Source organism: Sycon ciliatum, chromosome 3 (assembly GCF_964019385.1).
Source record: "Sycon ciliatum chromosome 3, ocSycCili1.1, whole genome shotgun sequence".
Taxonomy (NCBI): domain Eukaryota; kingdom Metazoa; phylum Porifera; class Calcarea; order Leucosolenida; family Sycettidae; genus Sycon; species Sycon ciliatum.
This window is the reverse complement of record NC_088645.1, coordinates 43,609,926-43,626,940: the sequence shown is the minus strand read 5'-3', so window position 1 is coordinate 43,626,940 and position 17,015 is coordinate 43,609,926. Positions and strand designations below refer to the sequence as shown.

The following is a 17,015-nucleotide window of genomic DNA, read 5'->3' as shown; positions in this document are numbered from 1 at the left end:
ACCTGTCATTGAGTATTCCGTACAAGGAGGCTTCGACAGCAGAAAAGCTAAATTTAGAAAAGAGATCTTGTCAGTTTTCCATTATTTGTTGTATTCCACCTAAAATCAGTACACTTTTCGTAAATGAAAGAGTCAACACAAGCAAATGAATCAAAGGGGTCAACTCACCTGTCATTGAGTAATATTCCGTGAAAGGAGGTCTCAGCAGAGCCGAAGCAAAATAAACCAGGACACGAAATATCCGAAACAGCTCATGCAAGAAGCAGTTCCAAAGAAGGAAGTTCCTCGCGCGCGCATGCACATCCGAAACGGACTGCACATGCAACACAATGTCTGCCGTGCACGTGCACAGCACGCGCCGGCTACCACATGTTGGTAGATCTAATATATACCGAGCACCTTACGTAGAAACTAGTAGCCTAAGTGAAAATTAATACTGAGCACCTTACGTAGAAACTTACGTAGCATAGCGATGTCGTTTTTTCTGCCATGTGAACACAATAATAGAAAAGCTGACAGGATCGCTTTTCTAGTGTCAAGCGAACCTGTCGTGTCTACAGGTGTATGAAAGTACATGACTGTACAAAAAGCCTGTGACTTCATAATGTAGTGGGCCCAAATGCAACCCGGCCCCAGTTATGCAGCCGAGAGCTGCAACTGACGAGTGCGCTGCACCTGCCGCGCTGCCATTCGACACGAAGGCAGTGCTGCCAAACCGTCCGATTTTTCGGACACTCCGACAGTGTCCTATTTTTGAAGGCTCTTCTGAAAACCGGACCGAAAAAGGATACACATATATGTTAGGCCTTGACAGATTATGCTAGCATAATTTTTCGCAGAATTCCTACCAAAATCGAATACTAGTAATCGCATAATTCGACGCAAATTGCATACGAATCGCATAAAATTGCAATAATCCGCCTGTTCGCATCAAATTCCATACAGTGGTACATGTTCTACAAGTACAAGACCTTAGTACAAGTAGATGCACCAGGAAGTCGTAGGTTTACGACTCCCTTGAGAACATGTCCAGTCCACTACAATCAGTGACGGCGAGAGTACATAAGCATAACCCCCCAGAGTGTGCAACTCCACTATGGGTGCTGTCCCGACAGAATTTCAAGTTGACGTCATTTTGATGATGCAATGCACACTGACACGGATTATCAGACGAATCCGGAACCTGTGGTTGACCGAAGCTGATCGATCCTGCACAAATTATTGCAAAGAAAAACGTGTGATGCGTTGACACCTGTTCAGTTGCGGTCTGCTTTCTCGTCCTCTAGCTGTGATCGAGGCCATTGCGGTCATACTGCCTGTTCTCTGTGTTGACCTTAGCTCTTGGTAGTATCGCTATCCATGTATGCGCTCAGCTTGGTTGCACCTCGATGCCTCATGTAATAATGTATTTGGGCGGCGAGCTCCGATTTAGGTTCCGCTCGAGTCAGTTTCGCTGAGCCAGCTTTGCACCGTGTAGCTTTTTTGGTTGTTGTGTTCTTGTGCGTGCGGCATAAGGTTTTTGCGGTACCTTTTGTTTGGCTGCGCTGTAATGCATTGAGAGAGTTTTTCTTTAGTAGTACTTGGAACAAGAAGAGTCGGTGCTACTCAGTCTTGAAGAATAACAACAGTCTTGTGAACAATGATACAGTCTTCTGCACCAATGTGTGTGCGCGACAGAACATAAACTGGTCCTTCGAGCCGGATCCGAAGAGCGAGATCCGTAGTGATTCCGTGAACGTGCCAGAGTAGGGCACGATGGCAGAAGAGGCTCCAAGACGGAGCGCCAGACGGAATTTTGGACAAAGGCCGTCCAGATTCCTCTCCGACCAGGAATCTGTTCGGAGCCGACGCAAGGCGAAGACGCCCGCACAGTCGGCCAGCGAGTACGATCACAGCAGCCTAGAGAGCTGCAGGAGGGCCGCGATCGAACGACGAGAACAAGAGATGGAGCTGGAAGCAGCTGAACGGATCGCGGAGTTGAAACGCCAGGAACTGGCCCTTGAGATCGAGCTTGCCAACAAGAGGCTAGCCGTGGAGCGAGCCAGGGCAGCAGAACAACGTGAAAGTTTGACCGGCGCTACTAGTACTGAGTATGAGGAACCGCACGTAGAATTTGCAGTTTCTGCATCTGGCAACGCGGAGATCCATGCTCAGTCGGCGGATGGAGAGCAGTCCTCCTCCGACGAGTTCAGTGGCGGTGAGGCGACTGGGCTTGGTGGCAGTTTGCCTGGGGTCCGGAGTCGTAGACCTTTGGCATCGGCACGGATCCGTTCCCCGAACAGCGCCCTGAGCACGGTTCGATCCGACGGAGAGATCCTGCCACCAACGAGGAGCAGGGCCAGACAGTACAGGAGCGACGCAGACGCATCAGTCACGGTTTCTGGTGTTTTCAGCACACGCGCTCCTGACTCCAGAGTGAATGCAAGTGACAGGTCAGTGTTGCAGCAGAACACTCAAGTGCAGCCTCTGAGTCTGACTGGTGTGAGTGCTAGTGGGACAGTCCAGCCCTGTTTGGCAGCTACTAGTACTACTACTAGCCAGAGTGTACATGTAGCAGCAAGCAGTGGTACTAGCCATGTGACAACAGCACATAGTAGTATGAACCAAAGACCAGCCCATAGGCACAGAGCTAGCCTATTGCGTTACAACTCACCTGCTGCGAGCAACCAGCCTACTCCCACAGCCACCTCTGCACAGGCCCAGCCCAGCAATGACAGACCAGTGCCAGCACCAAGAGTAAGGAAGAGTGCCAAGCAAACAGCTGACAAGAGTGCATTGAGCCATGCTGCAGCAGAGTTTGTGCCGTTGGCACCTGCACCACAGCAAGCGAATATGTTACCTGGTGGCGGCACGAACTGGCCGGATGCGTTCTACCAGCTTTGCCTGGGCAGGTCCCTGAAGCCGCTCGACTTGCCGAAGTTTGACGGTCAGAGACCGTCGTACCTAAAGTGGAAACAGCGATTCCTCCACTTGGTCCATGAGAACCCGCTCATGTCTGAGGACTACAAGCTGGCTCACCTTCGGGAGGCATTAGCCGGCGGTTCTGCAGCAGACCTAATTGCAGACGTGCTGGATGGTCCAGGCGCCTACACTGCCATCATGGAGGAGCTGGATCGATGGTTTGGTGGGTGATATGTCTACAGTTAGCAAGAAGACATTTATTATAAAACAAATCTGAAGAGAAGGAAAACACAACTGAAGAGGCAAAACACATGAAGCACGGAAGTATCTCCCAAGCCAAGCAAGCATGCCGTTATGGTGCGAGGTCATACAACTGTGGTACAAATCTAGTACGGGAGTACATGAACTACAGGTCAAATATGGCATGGGGGAATCCATTATACATCACGCCCCTTCGAGATAATGCTGAGAAAACAAATCCAGTATTATCTATCAAATCCAAACAAACAAACAAATAAGTATGGCAAGCAACGGCCTATAGCACACGGCGGAACAGACATAGCATGCCACACAAGGATACAGAAAGATACGATATGAGAACAATCCACAAGAACATGTACACGATGTGTCCAGAACAAATCAAGATGCATAAGACTGTCCACGGGTGGAGGAAATGTTCAAACGAGAGGGTGGCTGGTGTGCTCGTGTGCTGCGACGCAGAGGAGGAGGCGTAGCAGGAGCAACGGCAACAGACGGCTGTGGTGAAACACATGGTGCTGGTGACGGCACGGGTGGAGAGAACGGACGAAGAAAACGGCGATTTCTCCAATAAACTCGACCACTAGCCAACTTGACGAAATAGTCACGGTGCTGCCCAATGGCCACAATCACGCCACGGGTTGTCCAACGCTTCGTCTTCGGATCCTGGACGTCCACAGGAGTGCCGATACGGAGAACGGGAAGAGAGCGGTGGGTGGGAGTACTGGCTGAAACAGGTGTCGAGGGTGGTGACTGTTCTTCACGCTCACTAGCGACGGTCGACCACGAGGAATCAAACTGCGTCCACTCAGCAATGACGAAAGACCGAAGTGGATGCCCGAGAAGATGCTCAGCTGGGCTCTTGCCAGACGGACCGGGCGTATTCCGCCACTCCAGTAGACCACGACGAAATGCATCTGTGTCGAGATTGCCATTTGACGAGGTCTTGAGCAGCAAGCGCTTCATAGCTTTCACTGCGGCTTCCGCATGTCCATTACTCTGGGGATAATGCGGGGAAGAGGATACGCGTTGCACTTGCCAACGGCTACAGAAGTCGGCAAACTTCTTCGATGCAAACTGGGGGCCACCGTCGGTGCACAGTACAGCAGGCACACCCAGATCGGCAAACCAACGACGACAAGCGAGAATGACATCGTGTGATGACGTGGTCCTGCCGGTTCGAACAACACACGGCCAACCAGTCAGACGGTCGACATAAACAAGAAACTCATAGCCTTGGCAAGAGAACAGATCAGCGGATACAAACTCGAACGGCAGAGTAGGATGACGGTCATTCATCGGTGGTTCGGCTGACTGCGACGACTGGAATTCTCGACACGCGGAACAGGTACGGAGAAGGGTGTCTATGTCGGCGGTGAGACCAGGCCAGTACACGAGCTGTCGGGCGCGAGCCTTAGTGCGGACGAGACCTTGATGCGAGGCATGAAGGTTAGCGAGAACACGTTGACGCATGGCCAAGGGAACGAGAATGCGTTGGCCTTTCATGACGATGCCCTGGTCCACTGACAGGTGTTCACGTCCATTCCAGAAGGGTTGTAGTGGAGCATCCAAATCACGCTGACGAGCGGGAAAACCATGCAGAACGCACTGGACAAGAGACTGATAGACTGGATCAGCTGAGGCGGCTGCTCGAAGTTCAGCAAACTTCAGGTTGGGGTGAGGACCATCGTCACGGAGCATGCACACACGGATGCTGCGGCAATGAAGAGCAGGGGCTTCGCCGAGTTCATCATCTGAAGACGGGATGCCGACGGGATTGCGAGACAGCGCATCAGCAAACGCGTGATCAGAGCCTTTTCGCCAGGAAGCGTGCACTTGAAACGACTGCAGCTTCAGGCGAAGACGAAGAAGGCGAGGATTCTCGATCTGATCTAGAGAATACGCGTTGATAATCGGGATCAACGGACGGTGATCAGTGATCAGATCAAATAGGGTGCCGGATAAGTACAACTTGCACTTGTGCACAGCCCAAACGACTGCGAGCATCTCGAGCTCAACAACAGCATAGCGAGATTCAGCGTCAGAGAGGTAGCGGGAGCCACACTGGATGATTCGCCACTTATCATCCTGCTTCTGCCACAGAACGAAGCCGAGACCACGTAGTGCAGAGGCATCAGTCTCCAGACGGAGGTCGTGTCCATGCTGGTAGAAGGCCAGGATAGGAGGGGACAGCAGAGTAGACTTGGTCTTCTCGAACGCAACAGTGTGGTTGGCATCCCAGACAAATTCACGGGTCGTCTTCAACAGACCACGAAGCGGAGTAGTGCAGGCGGCGAGGTGTGGTGAGAACTCGCTACACTGGTTCACCAGGCCAAGAAACGAACGCAAATCAGTGCGGTTCGCAGGAATGTCAAAAATCGCGAATAGCCGCTGCCTTGTCATCGTCAACAACCCAGCCGTCTGGACTGACAATGTAGCCGCAGAAATGGATGTGACGTGACGCAAAGGTGAATTTGGACGGGCTCAGAGTAATGCCATGCTGTCGAGCACACAGCAGGATGTCACGAACATGGGTGACATGGGAGGCAAAGTCGTCATCATAGGCCAGGCAATCATCTACAACCTTGGCGAAATTCGGGATTGCATCGAACGCAGCATCAGTGCGGCAGTTGAAAACATCCCCGGCGGAAATCAGGCCTTGAGGGTTGCGTAGGAAACGATACCTGCCGTATGGGGTGATGAATGTGGTCATTGGACATGCCTGCTCACTCAGTGGGATTTGCCAGTATCCGTGCCTTGCATCAAGCTTGGTGAGGAACTGTGCCGATCCAATACCAGAAACCACATCGCGAGCGGTGCGAACAGGGTGGGCTGGTCTCAGGACTTGGTCATTCAATCGTTTGAAATCGACGGTGAGGCGTTTCTCAGTGGTACCTTTCTTGTCGACGAGCACAATCGGGTGACACCATTCACTAGGCTCACTGACAGGCTCGATTATGCCATCGACAACCATTGTGTCCAGTTGTGACTTGACCTGGTCACGAAACGCGTACGGAATCGGGCGTGCGGTATGGACACATGACGGCTTAGCATCTGGCTGAAGTTGGATGTCCATCGGAGGACCTGCCATCGCCTTCAAGCCAGTGTCGGAAAACACGTCCGAGAACTCCTGCAGTAGCTCATCGCGAACACGAGCGATATCAGCAGAGCTAGGATTGACAACAGGCTTTGATACAGCACGGATCTTAGGTGGCGCGGCAGCATTAGCAGCGGGGTACTGTGCAGGCCAATCTGACGGGAGGAGCTGGAGTGCACTCAAGGACGAACGTGATAGAAGAGCATCGTCCAGACCCTTGTACACGTGGATTACGGTGCTGTGTTGTACTTCGCCAACCTGAAGTGAAGCACGAATACTGCCGACGTTCTGCAACTGCTCTCCAGATGCCGCTAGGACGCACTCTGGGTCATGGTCGAGGTTCTCGGGGAACCCGCCAAGCAGTTCGAGATGATGCTCGCCAATGGCATCGACGTCACTGCCAGTATCAGGGACCCAGGGTAGCGTGACTGCCTCATCCTCAGTGGCTAAACGGGTGGACACACGCACAGTAGGCTGCGCAGCAAGACGAGTACGCTGCAACTTCAGTTGGCCCACATGCTTCACGTTCCGGTCCGATTGTAACGACGACCTACACATAGCGAGAAAGTGACCAGTCTTGCCACAGCCATTACATTTCTTGCCACTGGCAGGGCAACTAGACTTTGTGTGCGGGCTCCGGCCGCAATTGGGGCACTTCTTGTGTGTGTCGCTTCCTGAAGAGGGAGCGGATGCAGATGGCAATACAGGTGCAGACATCTTGCTGCCAGGCTGTCCCTGTCGGGATTGTTGCTTACTGCGTTGGTACGCGGACCGCCGCACAGCATTGAGCTGGCTGGTGGACGGGATACTGCTGCTCGTCGTGGTAGCCGCTTCCTCCGCCCGGCAAATTGTGACTGCATCGTTCAGGGTCAAGTCCTTGGCAGACAATAGCTTGTGCCGGGTAGCGTCGTCACCAATTCCAATGACAATCCTGTCACGCAGGGTGTCAGCACGCACACGTGTCAAGCTTGTGCGACAGGTACTACATGTGTGTGCTGAACATTGTGAGCACAAAACAACGTCCGGAAAATCACAGCTAGTGTGTAATTCTTTCAACGAAGTGTAAAAACAATCGAAAGACTCGCCTTTCGACTGACACCTGTCGTAAAATGCGATACGATCCAGGAGTGGGTTGCGCTGCCGTCGCAAATATTCCTTGACTGCAGAAATCACATCGTCCGCATCGGGATTCGGTGGAGTCACGATAATACCCTCGCGGAGAAATCTGCGTAGCTCCTCATCCAGAGCTTGCCGCAGCGAGGATACTCTGGTCTCACGGCTCTGGGCTGACAGGTGCTGGCACTCATAATAGTCTCGCCACATTTCCTGCCATGCCGTGAAGTCGGCTAATGTCGAGGACGACAGTAAAATCGGTCGCTCCGCAGAGACAGGCTTTGGAGCTGGTGATGTGGTGCTGGGTTGCACGGGTTGTTGTGTTGGTTGTGTCAGTCGTTGTATAGTTTGTTGGAACAGGTCAACCATTTTACGTTCCCTCTCCTCTGAGGACTTCATTTGTGCCGCCAACATCGCGGTCAGGGCAACAATGTCAGGAGCAGGGTCTGAGTCGGACATCGTGGTCGTAACCTACGCAAATGCTGGTATCACGAACAAACTACAAAAAAAATCGGCCAGTGCGCAACACAACGAGGTGCAAACACAAAGCACGAGAAACTAAACACACAGGTGAGTTCTACAAGGAACGAACAGTTCACTGCGCCATGATATGTCTACAGTTAGCAAGAAGACATTTATTATAAAACAAATCTGAAGAGAAGGAAAACACAACTGAAGAGGCAAAACACATGAAGCACGGAAGTATCTCCCAAGCCAAGCAAGCATGCCGTTATGGTGCGAGGTCATACAACTGTGGTACAAATCTAGTACGGGAGTACATGAACTACAGGTCAAATATGGCATGGGGGAATCAATTATACATCAGTGGGAAGGACCGCAACCTAGAGCAACAGGAGCGAGAGCTCATGGCATGGCCTCGAATTACAAACGAGAGAGACCTGGCAACAATGAAGCAGTTTGCCGTGAAACTGCGAAACACGTTGCTCAACATGAAAGTGGCCAACATCACTCCAGGCCGTGAGTTGTATTTGTCGATTACGCAGAAGGTGCCAAGGGCAGTGCTGGCGGCATATTTTGACAAGTACGACGATACACGGTGCGACGCTGAGACGTTCTCAGAGTTCGTCATGAAACGCGTGCACAAAATGACGCGTGTAGATGAGCGTCTCGCGCCTCAGGAACCAACCAGCTCCAGCAAGCCAACAGGCCAATCAGTTCGGCCGCCGGTTCCCCCCCAGACGACACATGCCGTCAATGCAGCACACTCTGGCGGCAGCAATAGAGCCTTGCGGCCTCTGTGGAGACCCTCACCATCTCGCGAAGTGCCCTGATTTCCAGAGGCTTACAGTCGATAAGCGGTGGGATTTTGTGCGCGGGCACAAAGGTGTGTGCAGCTGTTGTCTCTCCCGTGGTCACTGGTCCAACGAGTGCAGGACCAACTGCAGCATATGCAAGCGGCGCCACCATCAACTGCTACACTCAGACCGATCAAAGAGGGAGTTTAGCAGAGCTGATCAGGCAAGGTGGTCGCCAGCGGACGCCAACGGTGGTCGACGAGAAACAGCACACACGACCATGACCATTGACACAACTCTAGCGGCTGACAGGAAGTCGGGAGAACAGCAAGAAACAACCTCTGCACCATTGTCATTCATGACTGCGCCGGTTCTTGTCAAGTACCGTGACATATGTGTAAGAGGGACGGCACTCTTAGACCCGGCATCTTCAACCAGCTACGTTAGGCAGCACATTGCCTCAGCAGTCGGAGCAGACGGCCCACGTGAGCCACTAACCGCATCGGTCTTGAGTGGTGAGGTAGTGAGCGGAGTGTTTAAACATGTGACTGTCTCCGTTGAGGCAGTTGACGGCTCAGCGGCATCTGAGTTCCGTGCTTGGGCCATGCCATCGGTGTGCCCTAGTGTCAAACCTGTTGACTGGAGTACAACCAAGCATGCCTGGGAGGACCTCAAGGACATACCATTTCCAGCTCTGTGCAGTGGGCAGATTGACGTGCTGATCGGCCTCAATGCAATCCAGCTTCATACTGTGCTGGAAGAGATTACCACACAGCACCCCAGCCATGTAATTGCCCGGCACACTCCACTAGGCTGGTATGTCTGAGCCCAGGGAGAGCTGAGTCGAGCCCGGCCAGTTTTTCAGCAGTTGTCACGCCGACCTCAGAAGAGATGAGCCTCGAGGTACTCGTCAGAAATCACCTTGAGATGGAGTCAGCTGGCACGAGGCCACCCAGTTACGACAGCATGCCATCAGCAGACGATAGGCAAGTCGAAGAGCGTACAACTGCCACGGCGCAGTTTGCCAGTGGCAGAGTGGAGCTGGGCGTTCCGTGGATTGAGATGGAGCCTCACGTTTCCTCAAATCGTCCGCAAGCCGCACAGCGACTGCGCAGCCTGGAGCACTCGCTAAGCCGCCGTCCGAGTGTACGGCAACGGTACCATGACGTTATGCAGAGTCATCTCGCCAAGGGATACATCCGCGAAGTACCCAGTGAAGAGGTAGACGGTGACGGTGACAATCAATGGTTTCTCCCCCACTTCCCAGTGGTTCGAGATGACAAAGAGACGACCAAGGTGCGGATAGTTTTCGACGCCGCAGCCAAATGGGACGGCCGCTCTATCAATGATGAGATGCACAGTGGCCCGGCACTTCAGACAGACCTCGTCAAGGTCCTGATTCGTTTCTGCTCTGAACCGGTGGCACTCGTAGCTGATATTTCGGAGATGTTCTTGCAAGTGATGCTCAGGAAATCTGACCGCAAGTACCACCGTTTCCTCTGGCGGTTCGACGACGGCCCGGCACACGTCTATGAGTTTCAGCGCGTGGTGTTTGGTATCAAGGCCTCTCCGTACCTGGCAGGCAGGGCGGTCCAAGAAGTGTTGCGTCGGTTCGGCCCTGAGTGTCCAGCACACACTATAGAAGCTCTGGAGCGCAGCCGTTACATTGATGATCTGCTTGCGTCGAGGCCCACAGTCGAGGACGCTGTGAAAAGCCGCTTGCACTGTCAGGAGATCCTAGCTCACGGTGGATTCCACTTACGCAAGTGGTTGTCTAATAGCGCAGAGGTCGTGGAAAGCGTTCCGGTAGCAGATCGCGCAGCGTCCACAGTGGTCAACGTCGGCGACCATGTGCACTGCACCCTGCCAACAACGGAGACACTGGGAGTAACCTGGTCAGCAAAGCAGGACACCTTCACCTTCCGCTTCCAACAACCTCAGCTTTCAAAACTCACTAGACGATCCGTGCTCAGTGGTGTCGCGACAGCTTTTGACCCACGTGGCCAGATTTCGCCATTCATCATCCGAGCGCGCGTCCTACTGCAGGATACGTGGCTTCTCGGCCTGTCTTGGGATGATGAGCTCCCGTCAACAGTAGCCACTAAGTGGAAGGCGTGGTTTGGCGAACTACCAGCCCTAGCAGCGATAGCAGCGCCGCGCAGCTTCAAGGCATCAGCAGCATCATCCGTATCCATCCATACCTCCGACCGCCGACCGCGCTATTGCAGCAGCCACCTACGTTCGAGCTGAAGATAGCTCGGGTGCGGTGCGAGTGACACTCGCCATGGCCAAGGCCAAGACAGCGCCGACCCGTCGTCAGACCATTCCACAGCTGGAGCTTCGTGGAGCAGTGCTCGGACTGAGGATCAGCAGCGAAGTCGGTGATGCGTTGGATGTGCCAATTTCCGAACACACCTTCTGGACCGACTCGATGAATGTTCTGGGATGGATCCGGTCGCACAGCCGTCGATTCAAGGTGGACATTGGCAACCGCGTGTCCGAGCTGCAACGTGCCACCAAGCCGTCCCAGTGGCAACATGTTCCCGGAAAACAGAATCCGGCCGACAAGGGTACGCGTGGGCTAGCAGCGGAGGCATTGGCTAGTGATCAAGAATGGTGGCATGGTCCCAAGTCCCTTGCCAAGAGCGCAGACACTTGGCCACAACAACCGCAGCCTGTCCAAACAGTGGACCTCCCTGGAGAGGTTCAACGAGAATCAACGTTCATGGCTGAGAAGGGTTTCACAAGTGCCGCCGTGGTGGAACGACTCCAACCGGAGCAGTATTCAAGATGGCAGCAGTTGGCTCGCATAACAGCGTGGTGCCAACGCTTTATCTGCAACTGCAGACGCCGCGTTGCCACGAAGGGGGAAGGCCATCCCCACGGAGAGAACGGAGAGATCAACGAGGTCATTGCACTGTTGCAGGTGACAACAGCCACATCAGTGCTTGCAGTGCCAGAGTTAGCAGCGTCAGAGCTACAGGCAGCTGAGGACCACTGGGTACTACAAGCACAGATTGATGTATATGGTTCCACAAGGCATCAGTTAGCAGCCGGCAAGCCAGTGCAAAAGCAAGACCCACTTGCTGCACTAGGACCAGAGCTCGACTCGTCGCGGAAGCAGCTCTTGGTGGTGGGAGGTCGACTGAAAGCATCCAGCCATCTGCCCTATCGGTTGCGTCAGCCAGTCATTCTGCCCGCTAAGCACACTGTCACTAGGTTGATTGTCGAGCAGCAGGACCGAATCTGCAAGCATGCCGCTGGTCCTCAGCACCTCCTGGCCAAGTTGCGCGAGAGGTTCTGGATAGTCAACGGTCTGTCAGTAACGAAAGCTGTGCGCCAAGCTTGTGTTCGATGCCGGCGACAGTGGAGGCCACCAGCATCCCAGATTATGGGTCAGCTACCCGACATCCGTACGGCTGGGTCCCTGCAGGTATTCACTTCATGTGGCATCGACTTTGCGGGCCCATTTCAGACCAAGCAAGGGCGGGGCAGAGCCCAGGCAAAGCGCTACCTATGCCTGTTTACCTGCCTGGAAACGAGAGCCTGCCACCTGGAGTTGGTATACTCTATGGATACCGATGGTTTCCTCTTGGCTCTGACCCGGTTCACCAAGCGGCGGGGCACGCCCCAGCAGATAGTGACAGACAACGGTACGAATTTCTCAGCAGCAGCCCGTGAGTTGCGAGAGGCAGTTGAGCAGCTTGACCGCCGAGAGATTGCCCGAAGCCTGGCGGACAACCGAGTGAGATGGCGGTTCAACCCTCCTCGCGCGCCACACTTTGGTGGTGCATTCGAAGTAATGATCAAGGCCGCAAAGAGAGCCCTATACTCGACTCTTGCCAAAGTAGGAGCAGAGTCTCCGAGAGAGACATGGACTGTGATGCCGCTGCAGGATTTTTTTAAGGCGCGGGAGGGAACGATCTCGGGCCACAAACAGGAGTTACTCCAGAGGTGAGTTTTTTTGTTGTTGAAATATTCGAATCGCGAATCGTGTGTGAGATTTATTTTGTGCCTAGGCTACAGCAGACCATATTTCTTTCTCCTTGCGATCGGTGCTGAAGATAAAAGTAACCTTTTTCTGGTTTGTCTTTTCCTCTCCAGAGCCATCTTCTATGAAGGTAACCGTGGTGCTGCCAAGTCACCAAGTCGCGATCAGCAGCCCTGAAGTGGAAAAAATCGATTTTCCAACGATCTGGTTGGACATCAGCCACTAAAGTACTTCTGATTTGCCTGTAGTGACAACAGCAGCCATCCCTGGACACCTTGCAAAGACAGGAAAAGCCACTGGTGGAAGCGACTGCTATGAGGTGACGATAGCAGTGCAGTGGTGATCGCTGTTTTGTCAAGTCGAAGGGCTAGCCAACCCAGAGGAAGCATAAAAAAATCGATGAGCAGTGCGTGGTATTTGTTGAGCGTGAAGAGCTAGAGGAGGACAGTGCAAACACATGGACGGAGTGGATGGTGTTTGAAGAACAGTGTGCTGTGTGCCGGCTGGTGGTGACGGTGGTCTTTGTCAGCATGTATTCGTGCTGCTTCTTGTGCTGGAACACTTCTCGCCCAGGAAGGCAGATTGCGTGCTCCCTGACCCTCAGTTGGCAATGGGGCATTTGTTCCAGGAACATTACCCCAGAGCCAATGATGAGTCGTACCTTTGAAAAGTCGAAGCTTGCTGTTAATCGCAAGCGTAGCGCAGTGGATTGCTCCCTCTTCGAAGCACGAGGGCCAAAGCTTGCCGCTGTCTGCAGCAAAGTGTGTGTGCGGTTCTTTCGAACCTATGAATATACCCCCCTGCATGTTCAGAGTGAACTATTTTCTAGTATATTTAACATCCTCAACCCGCCACCACCATGCGCTCTTGGCCGAACTAATGCACGAAGCATAAACACACCAGCACAGCAAGGACACTTCCGTTGACAGATATTGTTTACGCCTCTAGACCGCTGTTTCTTTTCTTCGAGCTCATCGTCAGAGGATAGTAGCAGGATACTAATGATGATATAATATAAGATGATAGACGGTTTTTGGTCCGATATTGATGATTGAAGATCTAAGAAAGCAATGACAGTGATTGCGAAATGGATAATATTATCATGATTATATGCCAGTCTGGTAATGCGTTGTACTAGTGGACAGTATTGAAATCATCACTGCATTCGATGCAAATATTGGTATACCTTTGGTTTCAGTATTAGGAAAAAAAGAGTAAGAGAACCTGGTTGATTTGGTTGCATCTGCGACTGGCTACCGGGTGTTGTGATCAGCAATGTTACCATGGGAGAAAATAAGAGCGCAAGGATCTGTTGGGTCTTGTTAAGCCGGTGCGAGAACCCTAAGTGCATGGCAAAATAGAACTGTTTCATCCACAATGGCAATGCAGAATGTCTTGCGGTACATGGCATTGATGACTGAACATCTCGCCAGCTCGCCCAAATGGGGATCATGCCCAAACGGAGGAACAAGACATCTTCCAGCTCAGCTAGCTATATAGTATATACCGTGAAACGGATGATTAACTTGTGCCACGCATGACAGCTTCTGTTCCATTCTTCCCAGGCTTAAGGCGGCAGACTACCCAAAAATTCGCTGAAAAATCGAATTTGTAAATTCATATTGAGTGCTACGTCAGTTAAAAGAGCATGAATAGCTGCAAATTCTCTGAAAATTGTGTCCCTATCTGACCAGCCGTTCAAGAGTTATGGCCGAAAATGTGCCCTTGCAAGGAAAGATTTTTTTGTTGCATGCTGTCATTTGTTGGCAGCACTGGATTTGAATGTGAGCAGACCGTGCGCAACTTGTCGTATTATGGAAACACGCGAAAGTGTGCAGAATTTTGCCCCAAGTCCAAAAAAGTCCAAAAAATCACGTTAAAAAACCACATATGACTTTAAATCCGTGCCATCTTCCGTCTGGGATAGTGTGAATGCAGAGCTCTCTGATATTGACTGGAGCTGGCACCTGCGTGCCAGCAACGTCGATGATGCGCTTTCACACTTTTCTTCCATTCTCAACAGTGCCCTTGAGAAGCACCTCTGGCCATTCGGAAAGCAGCCGTATTCTCACCGCTGCCCACGGCCCAGTCAGCCACCCTGGGTTGATGCCCATCTCCGCACAGCAATCAAGTGGAAATATGATCTCTATAGCATTTTTAGGAAGTACCCAACACAACAAAACAAACAAGCATACCAACAGCAGCGAAATATAGTGAAAACCCTGACGCGGACAAAGTACAGAGCTTATATCCGCTCAATGAAAACTACTTTGCAGGGTAGACACCGTCCATCGCTTCACCAGTTTGTGAGACAAGCAAGAATTCGAAACGTATCACGGGAAATTCCGTCACTCACAACAGGGACTCAGCAGGCGGCTGACCCTTTGGCCAAAGCTACGGCATTAAACGCCCAGTTTGCCTCTGTGACTCGGCCAGATGACCCGTTGCTCTCTATTCCCCCTATTCTCACCCCCTCGGAGCCCTCAGCTTGTTTCACGTCCGTCATCACCACAACTGCCACTGTCCGGCGTCATCTGAAGAAGCTTCCGACGTGCAAGGCGTCTGGTCCTGACGGCATCCCCAACCGGGTCCTCAAGGCCCTGGCACCATCCATAGCATTCCCTTTGTGCCATATTTTCAACATGTCATTTACCACGGGCATATTCCCTTCCGCATGGAAAACAGCGAAAGTCATACCTGTATTCAAGAAAGGTTCCCGCCACGAACCTGCAAACTACCGCCCTATCTCTCTTCTTCCCTGCGTGTCCAAAGTATGTGAACGCATCTTTTATGACCACTTATACAGACATGTTTCGCCGTTTCTGAGTCCCGCACAATCTGGGTTTCGTAAAGGCGACTCCACCTCTCTTCAACTGACCCGCATCGTGCAGCAGGTGTGCCAGCATAGGGATAACAGGGCGCTTGCTGGCATTTGCTTCTTTGACTTGGCCAAGGCTTTTGATACCGTCTGGCATCGAGGACTTTTGGCAAAGCTCGAGCATGCATTCAGGGTACGCAAACAGCCACTCTCCTGGCTGAAATCTTATCTCTCTGGGCGTTATCAGTACGTAACTGTGCTTGGCACATCCTCGGCTGCAGAGCCAGTATTGTCGGGCGTTCCTCAAGGATCAATTCTTGGTCCCCTACTATTTATAATTTACGTAAACGACTTACCTGCAGTCTTCCCTGGAACGTCTCTGTTTGCTGACGACACGACCCTTCTCACCTCATCAGCTTCCCTCACTGGCCTGAAAAACAACTTGCGTGCTGGAATTCAGGAAGTTCTTTCCTGGATGTCGTCCTGGAGGTTGTCCCCAAATCTATCAAAAACAAAGATCATGCTCTTCCCGCCCCAGCCGGAGTTCACAACCCTCATCCATGCCAACTTTCCAAATCCAATTGACATAGTGTCTTCTCACAAACACCTTGGCATTGTGATTGACTCTGCACTCTCTTGGGTACCTCACATCGAATATATCTGTAAAAAATCAAGTAAATCCTTAGGAATTCTCTCCCCCCACTGCTCCTACCTCCCACTTTCTTGCAAGCTTCTTTTTTATTTCGCCTACCTTCGCCCAATATTTCATTATGCAGATACGTCTTGGGTTGGGTTATCCTCTTCCGCTGCTGCAAAGCTTGAAATACATCACAAGAAAATCCTTAAAATTCTCCTCCGTCAACCCCGCATGCTCTCATCATCCGCCCTTTATAAAATCGCTCACACAACCCCGTTATCACATGGACGCAGTGCACACCTGGCTTCTCTTGTCCATTCTATTAAGCTTGAGTTGTGCCCACCTCATCTCATGTGTTTTAATTGGTTCTCTTCTCTAAGAACTAGAAACTCACTCTTACTCCCTAAGTGTAACTCATCCACTCTTTTGCGCTCCCCTCTCTTTATTGCTTATTCTGTTTGGCTCACTCTACCCAGAGAAGTTAAGGACCTGACCTCACTCCGCCTGTTTAAGATCCGTGCCGCCCCTTATTTACTACGACATGCATAGCTCATTATCCACATGTCCTTTGCGTCTCTGTGTTTTTCACTGTTTTTATTTGACATTATCTTTCTTTACGGAGTTGTTGTTGCTGTTCGTTTTGCTACTCTTTCTTTTTCCCTCCCCTTATTTCTATTTATCGCCGTGGTTGGCAATCACCCACTCTCGTAATATTGGCCGGTGTTTCCGCCGAGTCTTGAGATGTTGCAATAAATAAAAAAATAAAAAAAACGTATTGGGCTGCACGGCGGCGGGCGAAGCCCGCCGCCGTGCAGCAGGACTTTTGCCAGCACCCTCGTGACGTTGCAGATATGTGGCTTGATTATTGTAGTTGACGTTGATTTAGTGACTTTGGCAAGTTTGAGTCGTGTCAAGAAGTCAGGTAGGATTCAGTACTAGGCAGT

At 51.9% G+C, this 17,015-nt stretch overlaps 2 protein-coding genes and 1 long non-coding RNA gene across 3 annotated transcripts; all 3 read left to right on the top strand.

Moving 5' to 3' along the window:
• Positions 1-1,755: 1,755 nt before the first annotated feature.
• On the top strand, positions 1,756-3,132 carry LOC135813115 (uncharacterized). The gene has a single exon (XM_065326333.1). The coding sequence runs from the start codon at positions 1,756-1,758 to the stop codon at positions 3,130-3,132; it is 1,377 nt and encodes a 458-aa protein (XP_065182405.1).
• Positions 3,133-9,516: 6,384 nt separating this feature from the next.
• LOC135813114 (uncharacterized) lies at positions 9,517-10,875 on the top strand. Its single transcript, XM_065326331.1, has one exon. It carries the CDS (start codon positions 9,517-9,519, stop codon positions 10,873-10,875), a length of 1,359 nt encoding a protein of 452 aa, XP_065182403.1.
• A 1,603-nt stretch (positions 10,876-12,478) lies between these two features.
• LOC135812785 (uncharacterized) lies at positions 12,479-13,808 on the top strand. The gene is made up of 2 exons (XR_010552971.1): positions 12,479-12,579; positions 12,730-13,808. It is a non-coding gene; the product is annotated as an uncharacterized LOC135812785 (long non-coding RNA).
• Positions 13,809-17,015: the final 3,207 nt, after the last annotated feature.

Excerpts from the sequence above, each read along its gene's own strand:
- LOC135813115 (XM_065326333.1), top strand. The coding sequence starts at position 1,756 with ATGGCAGAAGAGGCTCCAAGACGGAGCGCCAGACGGAATTTTGGACAA.
- LOC135813114 (XM_065326331.1), top strand. The coding sequence starts at position 9,517 with ATGAGCCTCGAGGTACTCGTCAGAAATCACCTTGAGATGGAGTCAGCT.